General features: G+C 37.5%; 1 protein-coding gene across 7 annotated transcripts in view; it reads right to left on the bottom strand.

Annotated features, from left to right (window-relative positions):
• SYNE2 (spectrin repeat containing nuclear envelope protein 2) overlaps positions 1 to 23,953 on the bottom strand; it is a 189,988-nt gene that overhangs the window by 134,955 nt on the left and 31,080 nt on the right. For all 7 annotated transcript variants that reach the window (XM_068682523.1, XM_068682516.1, XM_068682522.1 and 4 more), the window contains exons 5-29: positions 23,741 to 23,818; positions 23,557 to 23,649; positions 22,107 to 22,288; positions 20,974 to 21,170; positions 20,401 to 20,498; positions 19,511 to 19,612; positions 18,641 to 18,778; positions 17,600 to 17,764; positions 15,879 to 15,991; positions 15,039 to 15,195; positions 13,375 to 13,471; positions 13,021 to 13,208; positions 12,690 to 12,854; positions 11,867 to 12,040; positions 9,934 to 10,092; positions 9,492 to 9,665; positions 8,430 to 8,564; positions 8,119 to 8,274; positions 6,720 to 6,931; positions 6,388 to 6,463; positions 5,150 to 5,268; positions 4,425 to 4,548; positions 3,361 to 3,518; positions 2,757 to 2,904; positions 717 to 1,315 (exon numbers count right to left, since the gene is read on the bottom strand). In XM_068682523.1, the coding sequence (XP_068538624.1) occupies positions 717 to 1,315; positions 2,757 to 2,904; positions 3,361 to 3,518; positions 4,425 to 4,548; positions 5,150 to 5,268; positions 6,388 to 6,463; positions 6,720 to 6,931; positions 8,119 to 8,274; positions 8,430 to 8,564; positions 9,492 to 9,665; positions 9,934 to 10,092; positions 11,867 to 12,040; positions 12,690 to 12,854; positions 13,021 to 13,208; positions 13,375 to 13,471; positions 15,039 to 15,195; positions 15,879 to 15,991; positions 17,600 to 17,764; positions 18,641 to 18,778; positions 19,511 to 19,612; positions 20,401 to 20,498; positions 20,974 to 21,170; positions 22,107 to 22,288; positions 23,557 to 23,649; positions 23,741 to 23,818 (4,007 nt within the window). The remainder of the gene's footprint in view (positions 1 to 716; positions 1,316 to 2,756; positions 2,905 to 3,360; positions 3,519 to 4,424; positions 4,549 to 5,149; positions 5,269 to 6,387; positions 6,464 to 6,719; positions 6,932 to 8,118; positions 8,275 to 8,429; positions 8,565 to 9,491; positions 9,666 to 9,933; positions 10,093 to 11,866; positions 12,041 to 12,689; positions 12,855 to 13,020; positions 13,209 to 13,374; positions 13,472 to 15,038; positions 15,196 to 15,878; positions 15,992 to 17,599; positions 17,765 to 18,640; positions 18,779 to 19,510; positions 19,613 to 20,400; positions 20,499 to 20,973; positions 21,171 to 22,106; positions 22,289 to 23,556; positions 23,650 to 23,740; positions 23,819 to 23,953) is intronic.

The raw sequence follows: 23,953 nt of genomic DNA, 5'->3' as shown, positions 1-23,953 counted from the left end.
AATTTGACTCAGTCCTTCAGATCAGTTACACTGACCTAAGAGCTGCTTGAGAAAGTAATCCAAAATCCTAAAGGCCATTACGATTTGTATGAATATAGTGTATTAGTTTGCATTAAAATGTTAAGAGCATTCTGGCTATCTTAAAATAAGGTCTAAGAAAGGAAGTTATGCCATAGTGTGTGGGATTTGACAACACAAATAAATAAATAAATAAATCACAGCTTAAAAACTCCTTTCCCTTCCCATTTTCCCCACACACAGTTTATTTGTCCTTTGCAAGGCTGCAGGCAGCTCCTCTGAAACAGTATCAGAGTGATACAAGTTATGTTGGTGACTTTCTCAGGGTATGGTAAAATAACACAAAGCTTCTCCAACTCAAGGGTTTAGATCACGTCACTGCTCAGCAAGATCTGTCTCCCTGGCTGAGAATTAGCTTACTGAAAATTAAGATCATAACAATCAACCTCCTTCCATTTCTTTTTCATCAGTGCTGCTTCCAACAAGTACATACAAAGTATTTTAAAAGAAAAAAAATGGAGAAGGCTTCCTTATTTAGGTTGTAAGGCAGAGAATAAAAGACAAACTCTCAATTTTCTTCAATGCTACAAAGACGCTTTAAGACACATTTGTGTTTCAGTGCTCTATCACAAAGGGGCCATAGGCCCTCTGAGTTCACTGAAATTATGAAATTACAAGAGCTTTGAAAAAGAATTCACCTTTGTTGAATAGCTGGAATCGTTGGATCCTTCAAGCCTATTTTGTTAATTCTATCACGTAGATCCTGAATGTTTTTAAGGAGTTCACAATTTCTTGTGGAAAATATCTTGTATAAATCATTTTCCTCTGTCAGCATCTGATCACTTGAGTGACCACAAGTCATAGTTAGCTCTTCAGATAAATTCAGAACTAGTTTTTCACACCAGGTCTCTCCCCCACACTCAGCATCTTCCAAGCAAATATCAACTGCTTTCAGGCGTTCATCCAAACATTTAGCCTCTTTTGCCGTATGAGAGACTTCTTGTGCAGCCTCTCTCAACGCTTTTTCCTGTATTTCAGGTTGACCCGAGGAATCTGTGAGACGTCTTATGGAACTCTGAATCTTCCTCAACGAGGCCATAAAAGCTTCCAGATCTTTAAGGACTGTTTCTCGGATCTGCATTTTATGGCTCATTTCTTCAAGCTGGTTTTGATAATAAAACATAATTTTACTTGCAGCTTGCAGATCTATTGGATTAAATTCATCTCTTGCTGAACTGTCCAGGTTTTCCAATTGCTTGCACACTTCAATCTGATTTAATATGGACCTCTGTAGCTCCTGAAATTGAGAGAATCATCAACAGTGTTAGCAAGTGAAAGAAAATCTTTATCCTATATTCAAGCTGAACCTATGACTGAAAAACAAATTATACTGATCCAAATAGAATATATGTATATATATCGTTAAAAGAGTGAAGGAGAACATTTTTAAGATTTGGGTGTTTGGAATTTTCATTGCAATTTATGACTGTGGGAGATCTAGATATGAAAACAACATTAAATGCAATTGAGTTTATTAAATCTGAATCATTACGCCTATACATTCAATTAGCCATTTGCTAAGAGATAATATCATATTACAAACACAGACATAAGGCACTACGAGGCAATCAGATTAAGGCAGAATGACTTTGTCATGACAATACAGTAAATATGCTAAATAGGGTGGTTGAGAAAGAAAAACATTTTTTCCTCATCTGGATATTGGTGGAGGAACGGGAAAAAAAAAGAAAAATCAAGTAAAATGGTATTCCACATACAAGTAATATGATCAGCACTATAAAAAAGCTCAAATCTCTTGCCAGCAACCTCAAAAATAGGAGAAAAGGATTACAAGGGTCCTGGGACTGAAACCAGCAAGCTCTTACAGCGAACTGCTACTTCTGCCACCTTTTAAGTTCTTTTTTTGCGATATTCTTGGAGGAAACTTACACACATGTAAAATTCTCTCCGTGAAGCCTGCACACTGTCTGGTTAAAGGATTACGCAGCCCCCAGGCAAACAGCAGTACATCACTGTTGTGAAACTTGGAAGTGCAGGGTTGGGAAAAAATGCAAGACACTTCCAGAGTCATTTCAGACAAAGAGTGCACATGCACTCTGCCCAAGAGCTTGAGAGACCTAAACCCTACTCAGCTTGAGAGCCAAGGGCAGACAAACACAAACTTTCAGTACTGTCTAGCAGTTCACATGTTCAACAGGGACAGAATATCAGGAAAAAAACAACATCGACTCTGCATAATAGACAGACCAGAGTCTAAGCACAAGATACTGGTATCAGCAGAATAAATTACTGCATACATGCAGACCTTCCAAAGCCATCCTGAGGCATGCTCAGATCCCTCAACAGATGTGACACAAGGCAGCTTAGTTTAGCTCAGTAATTAACACTGCATTATTTATATCACTCCACAAAGTGACATAAAGCCAGGTGGGAACAGCATAAATCTGTAACGAAGAAAAGTCCTAACCTAAGATGAAATATTCACAGCTATGCTTTTTACAGCGGAGACTATCAAGGGTACCCACTTGAGTCTACAGGAGCAATGGCATTTGAAGTGTTTGGATTAAAATGCTATTAGATGTCAGAAGTTTTTGGGTAGTCTTGTGAATTGTCCCAAAGTCCTAAGAGAGAAATCCCATGAAGTTCACAAGTTCCTACAAATATTAAGAACTATTCTGGTTAGGGTGTTGTCTCTGCATCTCTGCCTTTTCCCTTACCTTTAGCTCCCTGTAAGCAAGATCACTATTCATCAGATTAAACTGTTGGATGTCCTTTTTGTTCAGCCGCTGATCTAATTCACGTAGAAGAATGGATTCATTTTCTATTGGCAAAACGATTTCCAAAGCAGTCCTTAAAGAGTTTGTTCTACAAGAAACATAAAGAAACACAAACTAGGAAAGCCAGCAAGAAAAGACACTTGACATTTTACAGCACAAGAAGCCACAGAGGTATTGTAATTGACTGTCTAATTGATCTAATCCTCCTCCTCTGGGGTCAAAGGAGTTTTTCTATTGATTAGTAATATAAGCAGTGTGAATCCCAGTGCATTTAACCAGAAGGTTGAAGGAAATAAAAATAAGCTTGGGAATACTGCACAGCAATGCTACAAAGATCTGGCTCTGAGCTTCCTGGAGAGACCCACACTATCTGCAAGATACATATGAGCTATGTATAATTAAGAAAAAGATTAATTTCATGCAATTAAAAAAAAAAAAAAGATTTTAAAATACACAGATACTTTCTCTAAACTACATTATTTCCTTCACAAGCATCCCTTGATGAACTATTCCTTTGCCAATATCATGAAATATTATTTTATACCTGGTATTTATAATATCCTGAAGTTCTTTCCATTCTCCTTCTAGCTTGCTTCTTGTCTCAGAGAGAGTAGCCCTTTTCACTTCATCCACAAGGTTTTCTAAGGTAGATGAGATGTTTCCCAACTGTGTCCAACCAGAAGTGGTATCATTCTCTATCACCTAAAAGGTATGGAAGTGGTATCAGTCTCTATCAACTAAAAGATATGAATAGTTAATTGAATTAATATGATTCTGCATTTTACAACAGACTGGGTAGTTCATAAAATGACAATCACAAGAGTTTCTGCAGAAAAATTTAAAAATGTCAGCTTTAGTTAAGAATTTCTTTTTTGTTTTTTTAAAGACCCAATTCAGCTGTGTGTAAATCTCTGTCAGCTTCTTATAACGAAATTTTCTGTCAGACATATGCCTGGTTTACATTTTATAAAAGTTCAATAAATATGGTTCAGCCATTTTTACACAAGAATGAATGGAAAATATCTCATTTTAGCTGCGTTCAAAAGAATCAAAAACAAACTTAGAACTAAACCAAGGTCTAACGTGCTAGATAACCTTTGTGCTCCGTTCTATGGACGACTTGGAAAATTTTAATAATTAAAGTCCCAACATCAATTATGTGCCTTTTAACACCCCCTTAAGTTTCTCACAAACCTAATTAAGTTATAAGTCCTGGAAGAGTTTCATTCTGCACATGCACTATCGGCATTTGATGGTTCAACTTTGAAAACTTCTCCAGCCCTGGGTTTCGTCCATCACTTCCCATTCCCACTGACAACAGAGCTGTTTTCTACAATTATTTTTTCCATTAGATCCATTTCAGTCAACAGACCACGAACTGATCGCCACCAATTTCTTCTTTCAGCAATGCTGGTAAAACTCCACTACTAAGTTGCAATTCAGTTCTGCTAAATGCTGAACCCTTCATTTCCCTCTGCTTCTAATAAATCTGGTTGTAAGGATGCTCCTTACCCCTTGGCAACACACATAACACATGGAAGGTGATGGCTCTACATGAAAAAATAATAACTTAGGCACCAAATATGTTTTTAAAAGGTGAAGACTTACTTGTAGTTCATGCAGTTTATTCTGAAGACATGAAGTATCTTTTATTTCATCAGTAAAGCCAGATGATACTTTTTCTCTGCTTATTTGTAAAAGTTCCTCCAGGTTACTTCTTTTTGTGTTATAGCTAAAGAAAGATGCAATCACTTTCAGAGAGAGTATTACTTCTAATTTAATGGCACATGGCAGAGGTTGGAACTTGCTAATCAAGGCTGCCATATAAAATAAGCAGATTCTATTGCAAATGCATATTATTACATAAGTCCCACCTGAATGGGCATAAAGGAGTAATATATAAAAGCACTGAGACGTTGCTCACCTGGCTAATCTTCATGTGGGAATGCCTGCTGGCATTCCCCAAACTCAGTTTTCTGAATGTAAAAATGTCAGTTCTTTAAAAACTTGCCACATTTTTTATTTTACATTATTTGCAGTTATTAGTAAGGCAGATTTTTGATGATACAGATTTTTCTGTCTAACAAAAGAGCAGAAAATTCTTTTTTTATAGATTTAAGTGTTCGTCCTTCACTGTCCTGATGTTTGAAATTTTTACCTACTACAGTGTTTCCTTATTAATCACAAAGCAATATTAAGTAAACTGTAGTAGAACAAGAACAGATTTTTTCACAATTAAAGTGTGCCTTATGTTTGACACATTCAATTAATTTATGGATGTCTAGCACTGTATCATCTCTGAATACACATACATTTTATCCTTTAAAAATTACCTCTCTAATAAATCTGGTGAGGGCAAATGACTGTCTTCCTCAAACATCTTTTCACAGGTTTCTCCATTGTGATGTTCCACATCTGTCTCCAAAACTGTTTCTGCAGCAGGTATTGATGTCTAAATAAACATAAAAAAAGTGACAATGACCAATGATCATGCTGTGTCAATACAGATCAGCAGGCAGCTGTGAGCTCCTGCAAGAATCCATCGTTTCATGTGTGCCAACGAAGATGAGAGATAACCATTCGCAAATACAAGATGTGTTTTAACTCAATGATGAACCAAAAGAGCAGATTTTGGAAGACTTCCTGCCGTTCATTCCTTCCACACTAATGCTGGGTCTCTGCACACACAACCACCCCATCATAACTTTGGCAATCACAAGCTACATGTGTGAATTTTTGCTGCAGCTCCATAGATATGCTTGGGCAACCACAAGGCACTGCCTTCTACAGCTTTGTCAGGCTGCTTATACCAGGTGGCTTTGCATGTCCCTAGCCCTTGATTCCAGGATATACTCTTCTCAGTTTGAGACCAGCTGATGTTAGTTATACACTTCATACTTCGATTATCTATGAGGGAACAGATTTATCGTTGAATCGGGGACAAACATTAGCAGTCTAGCAAGAGATTTCCCTTGATAACAGACACTTCCTCCGTATCTTCCAATGCAAAGGGTCCCTCTTCCAATAAACTACCAGTCTGGATGCTGTCTGATGAACTATCTGCAGCCACGCTTCCATGAATGTTTATCCTAAATGAGACATCTTCTGTGGCATCCAAATGATAAAGAGTAATATTTTCCCTCTCTGAAATTTGATCTAAGAAATTGCATGTATTCTGTTTTTCCCCATACTTTTCTAAAGCAAATGCATCCAACTCTTCACTATTTTTTCTCTGTGTCCTTTAAAACTTGTTCAAATTACTGGGCCGCTACGTGGGATTTACACTTGAACAAAGCTTCACATATGGCTCTTTCCAGATGAAAAGCATTCTTTAGAAAAATATAATGCAAGGTTGAAGATTCACATCTTTTAAGAATGCCTAGGGCTGTTCCCTGCATGTTACTTTTAATATTTACTTAGTCGTAGTTTCCAAATAGAAAGGGTTTTTGCTCTGTGACCAGAGGCCTGAAGTCCTGCCACAGTAAGAGCAGTAACGGAAATAATTAGTTTTTCCTTTTACCAATGATCTCTCTAGACAGAGCAGTTTTTCTTAACAGCATTGACTTCTTACCTCCTGTACTGAAAGTCTATCAGTTTGTTCAGAAGAACCAGGCTCTTCTCCATTCTCAGAAGCAACAATGGAGTCCCTATGGTTTAAAAGCAATTTTGGCTTAAGAACAAAATATGGAAAACCAAGGGAAGAAAAGAAACCTTAGCTAATGATTACAAACTAAGAGCACAGCTGTGCAGAAAAGTTACCAAACATGCTCATTTATAAAACCTCATATTAAATGTTTAGAAAGTACAGTTCCCTGTAGTAATGTACTTGTTAGTACATTTGCATGTCACAACACATACTGATACATATGATTTCTATGAGGTTACAACACATCATGCACTCACTGTTTCTTAGACAGCTCTCTTTTTCCAGCACGAGACAGCAAGGCTGTGTGAGTATCTGACACAACTTGTTGAAGCTTTTCTAGCTTTTGTCCGCAGTCTGCAATGAATGCCTGAATGTCTGGGACAGTTTCTTTTGCTAGTCTTCCCAATATTTTAAGATCTTCTAATGACTTGCTAAGTTCTCTCAGGCTGCCTTCCTGTGAAAAAAAGGCCTAAACAAAGAAAAATAATACAATAAACTCATGTTAAACCATAAGGATGCGCAATTCTAATTATTCACATAATTATTTTTTTTCTTTTTCTATTGTCTTCTTGGATGAATGCACTTGAAGTGTAAGCTGTCAAACCAGGAGAAAAACATTTATTTTCCTTGAATCTTTTTTTAAATAAAGCCAGGAAAGAAACTGAGATTTCTGGGAACGTGTTCCCCAGCTGCATTCCCAAGACTATACTGACTCCTGCTTGATTTTGAAACTCCTTTTGTTACTACAATTCTATCTACTTTTGATCCCAAGTCCTCTGCATACTTACATTGAAAATACATGTTCTATTGACTACAGAAAAAATAGAATTGGAAAATGTATTTAAAGTATTCCCCACCGATAATTCTGCTTTTGAGTGTGAAATCAATATATTAATAAATGTAACAAACATATGAGCAGAAGGAATGCACCTAAGGATGCTTATTTCTCTTTTCTCCTGCTTATGCAATATTTGTTCAGAACGAACCCATGAGAAGCAAATACAAAAAGTACATTTAATTCAGCAAAGACCAGAATTTCAACAAGAGAGCATTTTCTTACCCTTGTAAGTGGTAAACTGGCTACATCAGTGCATATTAAAGAGGGTGGAGGAAAATACTAATAGCAATGAAGTAGAAAAAATATTGCTTACAGAATATGTAAAATTCACTATGGCTCAGCCCAGTAAGTAAAAAATGAAAGTCTTATGTCTAACTGAATAATCTGTATGTAGCACAAACACAGAGGTGAAGTGGGACTATTGCACTGTGAGAAGTTACTCTCACTTGAAGGCACCTAAACCAGATACACAACTATAACAAAATAACTGTAACAAATCAAGAACACAGAAACATTTCTTATTTTTACATTTTGCAGAGATAAATCTGTTTTATGCTCCAAGGCTGTACTAAAAAAAAAATTGAAAAGATACCACACATGCAACAAGGAGATAACTCTAATAAAGAAGCTAGTATCTGCAGTCAAAAAGGCAATGAAATAATTTGGGTGGCCTCTTTGTTCTGTGTTTACATAACACCAAGCAAAAACTTCCACAAACACAGGCTGCAACACTGTATATTAAGGAAGCAGGAGCAGGAAGGACAGACAATGCATTCAGAAAGAGAGGTAGGTGAGCAGAAAAGGAGTGGGTCAGGTACCTCATGTTCCTTGAGAAGCCCTTTAGTTTTATCCATACTTAGGAATTTCTTCTCTTTACCTAGTTGCTTATTGATTTTTTTTAAGGTTGCGTTAAATTTCTTTTTTTCCCTCTCTATCATGAGCTGGACACAGGACATAATTTCATGATGAACTGCCTGCAAAATTCAGAACACATTATCAACATAAGATGGGCAAACAGTATTATAAAGCAAACAAAAGCCTCAGAACATACTGTGGCAAAAAATTGTTTTTCCAAGATGCCAGGCCTAATGAGAACAGACAGTGGATTCTCCTTCCTTTATTATCTCACCTCCCATCTTTTACGAACATCTTTACTCTTTTCTTCCACTACCAGCTTTTCCTGATCAGATGAAATATTTTTCAGTTGTTCAGCTGCTTTCAAAAATTTGTCAAGAACTTTATTGTCCAGAGCATTAAAAGCTTCCTGTAAAAAAGCACCATAAAGAAAAATAAACAGAACCAAATGTAGCCTATTTACCTAGTAAAATGACTTGATGTAACATATAAAAATCATGCATAAAGCACATATGAATGGCATGTATGGGCTATAGTCACCCTTGCATGGATGAATACATGGGCATTCTCCACTCTCACATATCTGCCAAAAAGTTTCAGACAACATCAGTGTACGCTTTTTGGAGCAAAGCAAACAAGAAGCAAAGTAGCAAACAAGAAAGATTAAGGTTCCTGAACTCTGCTTCATTTCCAGGGAACATACGTGCCATGTCCCACGTCTGCCAGGAGGCAAGTGAAAGGTCTGCACAGCTGCAACGGGACCCTGTGAGCAGTTCCAGAAGCTCTGCACTGCCCCTGCCCGTGGCTGCCCAGGACTCACTGTGCAACGTGAGGCAGTACAGAAGTACAGATTTTGGGCACTTCAATTTTTCCTGCCTCAATAAGGACCTCTTTAAGAGATCTGAATTCTGAGATCAGACACTTTCTTTACAATTTACTCTCTGGGAAAAAAAAAAAAAAAAAAAAAAGTGAAGATTCAGCATTTATAGTCTACTTCAATAACTTGTCCAAGAATTCAGGCATATGATTCAAGATGGGAATCTTATTTATTTATTAGGCAACAAAATGGCTGTACCCACAGGCATCTGTGGGTGATGGAATAATTTAAGTTAGGACAGGGCACTGACTAAACTGGTATACAGCTTTATATTTCCTTATTCAAATAGTCTACCAAGTCAGTATGGGTTAAAATACTAAACCAAAAAGTTGGGAAAAAAACATTAATAGCTACTAAAAAAATCTCACTTACTTTTCTCACTGTGGTACCTTAGCTTTTCAAATGCCAAATAACACAAAAAGAAATACTCCATCCAGCTTGTTCAGAAAAGGAACCTACCTCGTATCTTGAAATATGCTCTTCGGGACTTAATTTTTGACTGACAAGTTGCACAGCCTTTGAAATAGAGGCCTCAAGATCTATCTGTGATTCTTCAAAATTGAGCAAAGCTTCCTTTTCTGAGGGACTCTTCTCAGATTTGGGCAGGATGTTGTTCATGTCACCCATGACGGCCTTGGAAGAAAGAGACTTTTCAGAATACGCACAAGTTTCATTCATTACATAATGTGATTGCTTCATTACATCACTCAAGTTTTTCAAGTTGAGATACTGATCTTTGAAATGATCTAATTTTTTCCCCTGGCAAGAGTCTGGGAGTCTGGCTCCAATAGTCTAAAACTTTCCTTGTCTTACACAAAAGAAAAGGACTCTTCTAATCACATAATGCTAAAATTAGAGATGTCTGTGCATATTAAGTCTAATAACAATAAAGAAGGAGTACCTCTATTTTGTCTCTAGCTTCTTTAACTCGTGCCTGCAAACCGGTGGTGTGAGAATGCTGTTGGGACACCTGATCTGAAGCATTTTGCATCAGAGATTGCAATATTTCTTCTGCTGCTGCAACTTGTTCTTGGCACGAGGTTCCCCTTGCAGCCAAGCTCTGGTTAAATGAAAACCATTAGAGTCTGCACAGTATTTATGTTAAAAGAAAATGAATGAGAAAGCTAGTATTGATCACAGGCAGTCAATATTTGGTCAAGGAAAAATCTCATATTTCAATTATGGTTAGTGTATCCCACTGCAAAATTTTGGTGTAGAGAGAAAGAAGTCTGCTGCCATCCACAGGGGATTCTGTTTGCTGACACATTCTGTCAATGTAATATCTTCAGTACTTTGCCTCAGAGTCAATTAGAAGTATTTTTTAAATATGCTCTCTCACCTGAACAGCTTTCCAAATGATTGTACAAACCACACATTTGGATATACATCATCTGATTTGCAGACAACCAAAATTAAGTGAATATCAGGACTCAGATTTTCTAGTGGTATATTGAATCCTAAAAGGCAGGAAGCAGCTGGGTATTTTGCATGCAGAAGTGGTGTGCCATATTTGAATATTTATCATGAGAGTCTCTATTAGGGCTGTTTTGATCTATGAATATTCAACACACTTTCCTGTTAGAAGTTGTCAGTTAGCATTCTTTAAATTAAAATCAGTGCTTTGTTCTGGATCTTGACCTATTGTACTGCAGGCAAAAAGGAACCTGATCTCTTCTGCTCACAGACACATAGACACGTTACCACTCACATTTTGGAGGCTATATTTCAGGGTGTCTTTTGTTACGCCTTTGTTTTTAAGGACCTATTGTCATACTGCAAAATGAGGCTGAATTTATAAACATATGCCCACAAAAAGATGAATATATTATTTTCATAACCTCATACCTCCTAATTCTGTAAACTAAATACAGTGCAAGAAGGCACAACTCAAAGTAAACAAGCACAAGGACTGGTTTGCAGTTACCGTAAGTGGATTTAATGTACTGAAGAACCTCTGTGCTTAATCTTAGCACTTGGACAGAGGAACTCCAACGAAACCTGCTTCTCATGGTCACCTTCCTACCACTAGACTATACTGCCACTGTTGCAGAAACAGCAAACAGGAACATAAGACAGTGCTTCAGCTTCTCCAGTGCAAAGCCTGGCATCTCTGCTCAATATCACCTTCACTGACTAGTGAAGAAAACAAATCAGACTTTGCACTGAAGCTGATGAGTTCACTGTACATATTTCAATTTGCCATTTGCTGGGAAGGAACCATAATCCATGTAAGAGAGACAGGGAAGACAACATAATGGACGTAACAAATAAATTCACCACTGCTCATTGTGGATGTTTAGAACTAACTGCCTATAAGCTGAGATACACAAATTACCTAGCATGCTGCTGAAAATACTTCCAAGTATTCCATTTTTTTCACACGTAAGCCTTGACTACAGATAAGCTGTTCCAGATCTCCTGCTTGAATGGGAAATACATGATAGAAAGCACTGTATGACCAGGGGAAATTCTAGTCTCAGCACCTTGCCAAGTTTTATTCTGCTGCAAGTGCTGTGCTGGACGGGAGCAATTAACACCACTAGAAAGCATGCTGCTGATCAACAGCACCAGTGGCACTTCACTGGCACTTGCTTGTCATCTGGACACACTGCTGCTGGAAGAGTCACTTGTAGCTAGCTCGTCTGGGACTGATCCTAGGAAATAACATCAAAATACTAAAATTGGCTGACTTTTTACCACTTCGTGTTACAGCACAAAATCCACATTCATTTCTGCTTCGCCAATGAATGTGTGTTTTACTCCAGCAACTAATCCGGGCCAAAAGATGAGAATCTGATAAATGAGTATTTTAAGCTGTGTATTCCCATTTTCACCTGCAAATATTCCTTTCTCTGAGGTTCCACAGGCGCCTTGTGACCGATCTCACCAAGCAGGCATCCAACCTCTGCTGCCCAGCTGTCCACCCCTCCAAGGAGCTCTTCAATTTTCTCCACGCTCCCTGGAAGCTCCCTGGCCTTTTCCACAGTATCTGTGCTCTCTTCGCCGAGCTATGAACAAAGAGCAACATGTTGCATTTTTTTGCCACCATTTATCATCGCAACAGCAGTGTTAATAAATGTCACTGCATGGCCCAACTTATAAAATTAAGAGCTCTAATAGTCCCAAGAAGATAGGTAATGTTGTTCTTGTGTAAGCATTCTAGGAAATGTAATATATGTAACATTAAGCAGATTGTATAGGAATTTACAGCCAGCTAAATGCATGTCAAGTGAACTGGTATGAAGTTGCATAATCCTAGAAATACCTGAGCAGCATTAACTACTTTCTTCTAGCTGAGACAAAGATTATACAACTTAGTAAAGGTTCACAAGCTCTCAATATATGGAGTACATCCACCTCTAGAACTAAATAAAGAGTTTTATCCTACAATAAGATATCTCTTTGTAGGTGGTTTCAAAATTTCAATTTAAAAAATTGAGTATTTTCCACAGTGTTGTAAAGAGCATTTAACTGGGTTGCAAAGACTTATGAGTGGGATGGGATGTGCCCGTGTATTCTCTGTTCCTCCTGTTTTAAAACTGGCAATACTGAGTTGACTGAAAGATTTGTTGACATGTGGTTAACAAGCTGGTAAATTTAGAAAAGATGATTTTGAAGGCTGCTTGTTGAAAGAGTAGTATGAAACTGGTGACTTACAAAGTGTGTCCTCTTGATAAACTTAGCCCACCTCCTGTTCAGTTTCTTCAGCTCTTTGGCAATATTTGATCCGACTTGCTCTTTGCTGACTTCAATGAGATAGTTTCCAGCTTCATTTAAGGAACCATGCACTGAATTCCAGCTTGCCAGGATCTCAGCAGGGATCTAGAGAGAGGCATTGAAATAATTTCAAGCAGAACCCTGCCATGACTTTACTTCCAAAATGAGGAATGGAAAAACAACAACCACAACTGTCACATATAATGCTTTCCTTCCAGGAGGCTTCCAAGTACCTCTGTCTGCCATGAGAAAAAGAAATCCAATGGTGTACCTCTTTTGGATGCTCATTTCGCTTTTCATCCAGCCATGTCTTTAGTGAGTGGAGATTTTCTGTATAATTACTCCAGGAAGACAGGACTTTCCGTAGGGTACTATTTACATTGGCAATATAATCTCTGCACATAGAAATCTTTGACTCCACCATCTTAAAAAGTTTGGTAATTTCTTGAGGATCACCAGCTAGGACATTAAACAAGGGATACCATTATACATTTGGAAATACATATAAATATATATATATAGAGAGAGAGTATTTTACACAACACTTAGGTGGGAATTAAAACTGGTGATGGCACATCAGTTCAAAACAGAGGTTTTCATTATCAGTTTTTGATGAGGAACTTACCTAAGCCAGGACTGTTTATGCTTTTATTTTTCAAATCTTCACAGATGTGAGTAGCAGTTTCTAGCTGTGTTTCAAGTCTCTTTTCTTCAACGAAATTCTGCCCAAAGTGAAAAGGAATTGGCATGGGTAACACTGACCCACATAAAATTTAATGGTAGGAAACACAGCTTGGGACATTTATTTTTTTGATACATGCCTACAACCTCTAGGTTAAATGTAAACTGAGCCAAGCCCATCCAGCAACTCATCTGCACCTTTTAGTGTGCAAATAAAAAGCACACTTTTAGTGTGCAAATAAAAAGCAAATTTGACCCATTTGCTTTCTGCTCATGCAGAGAGTATCTTAAATGGGAAATATTAACTCCTGAATAGCACTGAGTTACAGTCCTGCATGAGTCAGAACTACTTATTTTGAAACATTAAGGATGTAGGGCAATGCTGAGAAATGACACCTAGAACAATTCTGGCACAATTGAGTCCCATAAGTTAAAAAAGTAATGAAAGTAAAAGGTGGGTTTTCCTGCATGCACAGAAATACCATTGTGCATCGTTCCTGCCTCAGATCAAGTAAGATCCAAACTAAGGATGGAAAGGGTCAGGAAAGAAGGAATGGGAGCAGATGAAGAGACTTGTGGTTTGAACATTCACTCAGGGAATGAGAAGGTTGGTCCTCAACCCCTGTTAATCTAAGGTGCATCTCAACCCATAGCAAACCTTACACTTCTATGGGAAAGGTCCCTATATTTTATCAGCTTAAGAAAGACCAGAAATTACACTCATAGAAATAACACAATAATAAGTATTTATGAAACCAACTGAATCAAGAAACTCAGCACAGGTTAATGCTGTAATCCCACCTCACCACAGGGTAAAGTTAATACTACTCAAGAAAACTGAGATTTTATAACTTCCTGTTGTAAAGATGATGTAGTCCAATGAAGGCTCCTTCCAACTGAGCTATTCTATTCTATTCACTAAGATGGAATTCTCAAGGAGTCCTGTTAACTGGAGAGGGGGCAAATTTTTTAATCTCTCAGAGTCTTGATGCATCTTTGGCAGTACTTGGTGTAGGGTAATCCATCCCCATATATAGCCTCTATAGGCCTACATGTGGCATCATTTTGCCATATTTTTGCACCCCAGAAGCTGGGCTAAGCATAAAATATAACTAAACAAGACAACCAGGAAGCATAAGGAGGTAAGGAAGCTGGAAAAAGGAAAAGGCAACAGCTACAGCAGAATTAGCCAGCGCTGCCAATAATAGTTGATTTTGAAAGTAGTAACTACTGAACTATTCCAGAGGCTTGTATGGATTTGAGCTAGGCTACTGCTGGCTCTATAAAAAGTCCAGAAAGAAAGAAATTTTCCCAGTAAAGAATTGAAAAGGGCAGTGAGAAAATTAGTCACAGTTGTATCTATTCTCTAAACTGAAGAAAGAATGAATGTTCAGAGCAAAACTGGAGGACACAAAGGGAAAGAAAGCTTCTATGGAATCTATTCACCCTCCTTTGTCTAAGTTCCAGAACTCAGAAACCTACCATGCTTCTACTAACTTTCACGGTATCTTCATATGAGGATAGACACATGTTTAAATCAAAGAGAATAGATAGAAGAGGAAATATTGTCAGGGTGTGATTATGAAATATGTATTATTTTAAACTTACATTCCAATTTTCTAGCAGTGATTCCACGGACTCTTTTGTCCCATATTTTATGTCCCAGATATTTAGCTTTAACATCACCTCATTGGCAATGGCTGAGCACAGTCCATAGTGATATTCAAGAAGGGTGTTGGAGTTTGTGAAACACGTATTGTTGAGTCTGCAAACAGTGAAATGTTCCAAAAGTTGACTCAAATCATTAGATGTAGAAGGCATTAATGTATAGGGGTTTTAGCCTAAAAACTCTGAATTACATATATTATATATAAGCATCTTTTTTCTTATGGTGGGAGTAAAATTTTAAGATAACAGTTCACTTTTTTTTAAGTAGCAGCACTTTTGAGTCAATATTGACTGCTAAATTTATGGAAAATCTTAAATGATAAGAAAAGGTGCATCTGCTATCTATATGTCAGAGGATCTCAGACTACAGATACAGATTCACTAGTAATTTTTTAGAAAATCCCCCAATATCTTAATAGGGTTGTACAACCTGTAAATCTCAGTGATTTTAAAAGGTGGAAAATTAAAATTGGACAGAGAATTCCCACCCACAGAAAAATCTTCATATTCAAAATATTTGTGCTTCCTACCCACAGTTGCACAGGGCACCTGAAAACCTCCTGCTAATGACCTTTATTTTGCACGCATAATTAAGACTTTCATTGGACCAATGACTGGACCTGTCTGCTCTGCATGCCAGTCAATCTGTGCTTAAATGGAAAATGCTCTTTTTCTTCAAGGCACGGATAAATTATGTGCTTTGTTCAGAATAAAAGAGGAAGTCATTTGCAGAACTAGACCACAATATAGTCAAAGTAGAGGGAATTTGAGGCTCATAACCTTCTTTTCATTTCCTCTAGCTTTTCAGGAACTACCAGCGGCATATTCTTCTCATCTTTATTCTCAAATGATTGAAGGGTGTCCAAGTGAGAATCAAAACAATCCATCAAGCCCTGGGGAGAAAGGGAAATAGTAAGTCATTCATTTCAATGCTAGAGTCACCTAGCATTGAACCTTGTTTGACTCTGCAAGTCACCTGCCATTGGAGCAAGAGCTATTAAGATCCAGTCAGCACAAGGCAATCTTTCAGTGCCGTTATTCATTAAAGCGATATGAAAGTATTTATCTCTTCCACTTCTAAAGTGGATATTTACAGCAAAGCATAATTTCTCCTATCCCTGGGCATCTAGTTAAATATAAGGAAAGTGGAACTATTCTACCTATGCTATCTTTTTTTTTTCCCCACTTTTACTACCATATTTAGAACAAAAATAAGTCATTTTAACAGTTTCAGGATATTGTTATTCTCTGCTATGTGATGGCAAATACTGACAGCAAAACCTGGTGAATAAATTTATTATGTCACAATTGTTTAATGCTTTATTTGAATGTCCAATAGATTCCATTTAATAACATGCTGATAACATGTCACATTAATTAGTTGTGAGCATTGGTGGGTAATATCCAGAATTTTGAGAGAAAGTACAATTTGCATCATGAAACACCACTGTAGCCACAAGACCCATATATGAGCCATAATAAGACTGGTTTCAAGGAAACAGAAGGAAAAAACTCTCAGCAGAATGTCTTCCCGTTCCATCAAAACAGATTTAACAGAAATTAAGTATCGTGGGCTTCTTCTTCTTAAAAAAAATAATGATTTTATCTCCATGTACAACAGGGGGGGGGGAAAGAAAATCCTAAGCCAACATCTTCCTCTGTCTCATTCTTACAAATGCTTTAACTGCTTATTTTGAAAACAAAAACCTTAGATCAAACAGCTAACATTTGGCAAAGCCATTATCAGTAGAAAAGCCACCTCTCATACCAGGAACTAACTAGCAACAGTACAAAAGAGTGGTGTTATCAAGCCACTAACAAGACCCTCTAGATCCCATTCTTTCAAAACCATATCAATGACATGTCACAAAAACATCCAACTTACCCTTGTTCATACAAAAACAAGTACAGAACCACAATGATCAACCAGGCATTGACACACCTATGCTTTTTAAAGTTTTCAAACTCAAAAGAACATTTAAAATATTATCAGTGTAAAGATTTCAAGATCAAAATAAATAACTTGCACGACACTGAGGTATCAGAATACCTCCCATTGCTTTGAATGGAGTAACAGAGTGATTCAGCAAATACTTAACTTTAAATACATAAGCTGTGTGAACTCAGTGGAATGTAACCCTGAGCCCAAGTGCTTTTCTGAATAGATAAGTATTAAGCATAGATTTAAAGATAAGGATGCAATTACCCTGTCTTATTACTTAACAAACAAGTTGCAGGAGCCACATAAAAAGAATGCCATAATTTATTCATTCAGTTAGCATTCAATTTTAATCTCACTCCAGTGAAGTCAGAAAACTTCCTTATAGACCTATGCAATTATTTAAATAAACTCATCAAAATCAAAGAGATCTTCAGAAGGGCTTTTCATCTTCAGAAGATAAACATACCTATACTACTTCCTAAAATGTCAAACAGCAATTCCATAACAAGTGCTTTGGTAGGTCAGACTGAAGCAGAATACTCCTTTGTGAGCAGCTTACCTTAAATATCACAATTATTTCTCTGAAGAGAGACATTGCTTTAAATGGGTCCTGCAAATCAGGTAAATCTTCTGCTTGCAGATGTTCTACCTCCTGAAGCCAGGCCTCAATGCCATCCAGAGGTGGAGGCAACATCTGGTCCAGCTCTGCTTTCCACTCATTAATCTTTAAAAGGAAAACAAGCGATTAGATTTGTCACCATTATTTTCTTCCCCGTCCCCAATATACAGACCTATGTTCTGTAAGCTGATGCTTTAGACACCCCAGAAAACAAAAGCAAAAAAATCTGTCACCGTTCAGAAAAGGAGCTTCCAGCCGAGTCAGCTGCAAATCAGCTATGTTCACCTGAGACCCACGTTTTCTCCCCAGCCTGTCATCTCTGTAACACTACAGAGAACTTAGAGTTATTCTCCTCAGCTGGTGGCCAGCTCAAGGCCTGGCAACAGAGATGTACAGTAAATTACTTGCGAAGTGAGGGGAACAATGGATGCTCTGGACAGCTTTCTATCCTGGGGACTGACAGATGAACATCCATAAAGAGCAATTACCAGCAAGACCCCAATGTATCCCCAGTTGCAACAGATGGAGGCAACACAGCCAACCTCATTGAAAAGCACTGGCCAACCAGATCTAACTGTATCACTTCCCATGCCATGGGGAAGAGGGTATTATCACATTTCTCCTGGCTGCATCATTATCTAAGCCATAATTATGTCCCAAAAGAATCTTTTAAGCATAAACAGGCCCAAACCTTTGATCTGAAGACTGCTCAGAAATAATCGCATGCCATTTTTTGCAGACCTCTCACAGTCTGATGCTCAGGAGGCAGAAGGGTAATACACAGCCTCCTTCTTACTCCTCTTGGTCACTGTACATCTCTTAGTTTGTCAGAGCTTCAGGTTCAGGGTCAATATTGTTTTTACCAGTGTAAATAAAGTATCACCTCCCCACTTCTCCCTGTGCATATTCCTGGGGTAAACTTAGGCTTCTTCACCAAACTCGTTCACATTGGTAACAAGGTGAGCTAGAAATGCCTCTGACCTGAGTGACCAGTTTACTCCACTCTTCTCTCATCTGTTGCTGGCCTTCACTCAGCTCAGCTTCACTTCTTTTTGATGACAACAGGGGCAGGAACGCTTTTTTTTCTTGGTTAAATGCCTCCATAAATGACATCATTTCCTAGGAGTAGTAATTCATAGAAGAAGACTTAGATTGAAACTCATGAAGCCAAGTACTGGCTTTGAACATATTAGTATAAATTCCATTAACATCAAAGGTTGTGATGCATGGAAAGGCAAGAGTAAAAGGCAAGGTCTGAAAGTATAGGTGCCATTCACTAGCAAAATTTGTGTTTAACATCATGTCAGTGCCATCAGGACCTGGATCTCCTCTCCCACCAAGAGAAAGAGAAAATTCCTCCCTTAACGGTCTCCTGCAGACAATTTTATTACAAACTCTGACTACAATATAAACCAAAGGACATTTTACTTCAGGTACAATCTATAGCTAGCATTTGTAGTAATTCTCTGTTTCATTAGCTGGGAAAACCTGCCATTTTTGTTATCACAGAAACAGAGAAGCTGACTCTGAGAAGGGCCTAGGAGTTTGAATTGTGTCCAAGTCTTGAACTATGTCTTTTAATTAATTAGACTTTATTGTACTCTCTTCGAAAACCCTGTCTTTGCTCAAAAAACATAAGGCATATATCTGTTTTCTAAGAGAAATAATAATCCTATCCTCCACTCTATCATTTGAGAGCATTTACCAAATTCATTGTCAGGTTTCCAACTCTTGTTAAAAAGTTTATTTAAAATTTAGGCTTAGGCAATGAAAGATAAAAGAGTTTATGTTTCTGGGAATATTTTTTAAATGTATTTTTGCAAAATCAGTTAAATACTAAATGCAACTTACTTTGTACTTCTGGTAATGTGTTTCATTCTCTGTGTCCATCAGCAACTTTGTTAACTTCTTCCCTTGCGCAGCCAACCAGCTCACAGCCTCCGTTAATTTTCCCTAGTAATTAGAGCAGAAAATTTAATGTTTCCATTTTGCAAGCCTTGTTTTTTAATTCACATTGTGCCATAAAATAACACATACTGAGTATTCAAAGCTAATGAGAAACAAATAATATTTCCTGGGGACCCTAACAAGCTTTGGGTCAGCCACTATTATAGAAAAAGATCGAAGTCTTAAACTTGGCTTCTGGATATATGAAGGCATCTTAAATAAAAGAAGAGACTGATTGTAGTCCTGTTGAAAGGAGATTATCGGTATGAAAATATGTGAATAGGCAATTAGTATATAAATTCTAATAGGAATATATAGAGAACAAGCATCTTGGTTTTCCAACCAGCATAGTCTGTGAGTGGTGACTTCTGTCTGCTCTCAGCTATTAAATTTAAAGCTGGTTGTTCTGTACATTTGTAAATCTGTCTTTCTCCTCCCCAGTACTTGCATACACACTTGAGAGCACACACAAAGACAGCCAGGCTTAAAAATGTCCTCTTCAATAATTAAATGAAAAAAAAAAAGAAAAAAAAAGAAAAACAAAAAACAGCCTGCACAGCATTTCCATCAGTATCATCAAAAATCTATCACACTGAGTGATAGCTACCATACAGGAGCATCAGAAGGTTCAAGCCAATTCAGCCCTGTCAGTGGCTAAATCAGAGGATCCAACCATGAAGGACAACAGTTACTGAGTCATGTTAGAAGCTGGGCAACAAAAAAGTACCACTATTCTTGGCATTTGTGATGCACATTAATTAAAAAATGCCTCAGTGATAAACCTCACAGCATACCTGCATGTCTTCAGTCTCCGGCATATTTCTGGAGTACTGCAAAAACTGAGCCACATACGTCATGATTGATTTTTCATCCGGATTCGTAATGTCAATATCTACAAGAGTCAATATGCCATTTACATAATTATGCAGCCCTCTAGACTTGATCACATAATTACACACTATATTGCAGTTATTAAAACACATTACCATAAACATGTTTATTTTGCAGTAGCTCAGTTAATATACCGACAGAAATTAATATGTAATGAACATTTTTTCCTTGGGAATACTTCAATATAACATAATGAGCTAATGAACAAGTTTCTCCTATGAATGGGAAAGTTTTATATTCTTTCTTCAACATATTATTCCAGTGTATGGTGCCAATTCAAATATCCTAAAAATCCTAAGCACAGTTTAAATTATATAATAAAGAACCACATTAGAGTTAGAGTATTATGGCAACGATCAATGTTTCATTTCAAACTTGAACAGAGGCTTACTTTTTCCTCTATTAAAAGTCAACACAGGCAGGATTATGTTAATCTCACTCCTTACAGCAAAGACATAAAAAAGCAGATCACTTACCTTCAGGTTCAAGAAGCCGTGGAATATTGAGCTCCAATTCTGCAATTCTGAAAGCCTCATCCAAGTTTTCCTTATTACTTCTGGCTTTTGCCTTCTCCAAATCAACTAGACCTGGTCTTAAAGCATTGATGATGGCTAAAAAAGGCAGTCCGCTTCTCCAGCTTGACTTGAAGTCAGTCACACTGATAGAACCATGCCTATTCCAAAAACAATTAGAAACAAAATGTCACAACAAGTTTACTCAGATGTCCTGTGTACAAATTTAGAAATACACCATAAATTTGTTAAAATAAGGTACAAAACAAAACAAAGGATTTACATAGAAACTTGGCACAAAATTTCTGCAGAAGTTGGGTCAGAAAACAATACAGACAGTACTACCAATCACTGCAACCATATATATGTGTGTGTGTGTGTAGTTTATATATATATAGTACATAAAAAAGAAAATATATACATTACTTTTTTTTGCAGAATTACAGTGTTTCTATCCTACATTGCATTTCCAATATTCTTTCTGAATATCACCTTTGCTCTCACTGTCTACACATTCTATAATCTACAACGTATTCTACACAATGGAAGAATAAGCAAAGCACTGAAGTTGCTGCAATAGATGTGATGTTCTTATGCTCACTAAAATCCTTCTTGGCAATCCTGCAGTGTTTTGACAGAATGTTTGTAATTCCGTTTGTCTCACGTTCCACATCAGATGTGGGAATCCTAGAAATGCTACAATTTCCATTTTTAAAAAATATAATTATTGAAAGTTTGTTAACCAATGCCAACCAAAAGGATTAAAACTAACAAATCATGTAAGCATTCTGCTAGACTTATCACACAGGAAACTGTAAGTCCCTAAAAGAGAAAAGTGAAACAAACCAATTTACATTGTGGTGTTTTATTAGTAGGATTAGCCTCACTTGATTATACTTAACGGGCTCATGTCAAAACATTTAGGGCCTGATTGACTCTAAAAGTGCTGATAGCATCATACAAATTTGAAAGTATTTTCTGCTAAGCTGTCACTAAGTAATGTTAAAAAAAAAAAGGTAAGGAAAAATACCACATTTAGAGAAAAGTAATGAACACAAAACGTAACACACTATTTGTAAGACTTGGATGGAACTTACAGTGAACACTGATCTTTTGCCCACAACAAAAGAGCCTTTGTAGCAGAGATCTTCCACCGTTCCTTAATTTTAGCACTTTTTTTAGCTGATCTGCTTGCCTTTGGAGAAGAGTCAACAGTACTTGAACAATCAAGAGAAGGCTGATTGTAAGTGCAAGCAAGTGTCCTGGCAAGTTCTTCAATCTATCAGGGATGATGGGAGAGTTTAATCAGGTTTCAATGAAAACTTATCAAGACAGCAACGGCAGAAAACCACAGAGAATTAGAAAGGACTCAATTACAGCACTAATAGCAGTCCTCTGCCCCCAGAGCTCACACCATGTTTCCCAACCATTGCCAAATGTTATCTGTTCAAGATGAATTATTTCATGCTGAATCATTAGCTGATTTTTTTGGTAGGAAATATTCACCCAAGACATCCATGGGATACTGTGGGTACCAGCACTGGCATCGAGGCACCTCCTCAGTCAGTGCACTTTCCTTCTTCTACCAGTGAATGTAGCCCTTGGTAGCTGTGCTTTGTGCTGTCATGCCTTGTACTAGGCATGTTGAGATTTTGCCTGCTCACTCAGAGTGCAGGAAAAGCTCATCAATGGGCCTCAGAGATCTACAGTTGGTTAAAGAGGCTTGGCTTACATAAAAAGATAATGTATACAGCCATGTGCACCACAAGAACCACAAGCACCAAAGTACCCTTACCAAGAAAAATGTGGGCTACATCTACTACAGTCAAATAACTTTGCTTCTTGACTCCTTCCTAAGCCCCTGTCACCAGCTCATCCCCAGTGCACCTATGTTAATTCACTGTGGGGCTCTTGCTAGAAGATAGTTTGGCTCCATCATTCTCTACAGTTCTACAACAGGACTCCAGCAAGGCCTTGTGTTTTCAAACACCCCCTCCACCCCATAACTTCATGCCACACAAGATGCACGTGCAGTATCTTGTGTAAGAAACATCACTACATCAGCTTTCATATTATTTCAGGTACCTAGTGCTGAAAAAAACAAATAGCAAGAATTACAATAGCAAAAATTGTGAGCACAGCCAACACTGAATGAAGAGGGGTCTGCCCCTGAGGGAGATGGATGTGAACCACTTTGCACTACTTGCTCTATTTGGTGTTCTATTTAGAGCTTAATCATTACAGGCCTTAGACATATTAGGCAAAGTTTAGCCCATTTTTCAACTAGTTATTTAAAAAAACCTAAGCATGCTACCATTTTCAATTAGATGTTGTTCATCAAGCTTAACGTTTTTATTGCATTGGAGAAACCACCCAGAGACACAGGCAAGATGCACTGGTGCATCTCTTCTCTGAGTTGTCACTTCAAGATGTCAGAAGATGATCTGCTTTGTACTAATTCATCTGTTTGGGCAACCACGTATGTCAACACATTTTTGTGCTCTTTCCCTCTGCTGAAATATTCCCTTACATTGCTGAAATACTTACATGAAAATGAAATATAATTGTCCAAATTAGGCCAAGCACAATGGAAGGTTTTCCTTCAATAATGTCAGCAACATGAATATTTATGAGCTTGAGCTAGTGGGGAAAAAAAAGGACCATTGTTAACAAAGAAAATGTTCCACCAGCTAAGCGGTCTTTACTTGTGAATTTTTAAGTTAATACTCACTGATTTGCTCCTTAAAAATGTCAAGGCATTTTCTATGTTGCTTCTGCACTGAAAGGTATTAAATCCTTTTTCCCGTGGCTGTGAAGCAAAAAGATTTTGTTACAATCTCAGCAGTAAAAATTCATTTTATTTTCATTTTGATAAGGAAAGTCTTGAAGTGATTTATGAATGACTAGAATAACTTCTTTCACTGTATTTCAGTGTCTATGATGT

The sequence above is a fragment of the Anas acuta genome, chromosome 5, assembly GCF_963932015.1.
Source record: "Anas acuta chromosome 5, bAnaAcu1.1, whole genome shotgun sequence".
Lineage (NCBI taxonomy): Eukaryota > Metazoa > Chordata > Aves > Anseriformes > Anatidae > Anas > Anas acuta.
This window is presented reverse-complemented; position numbering and strand designations above follow the sequence as displayed.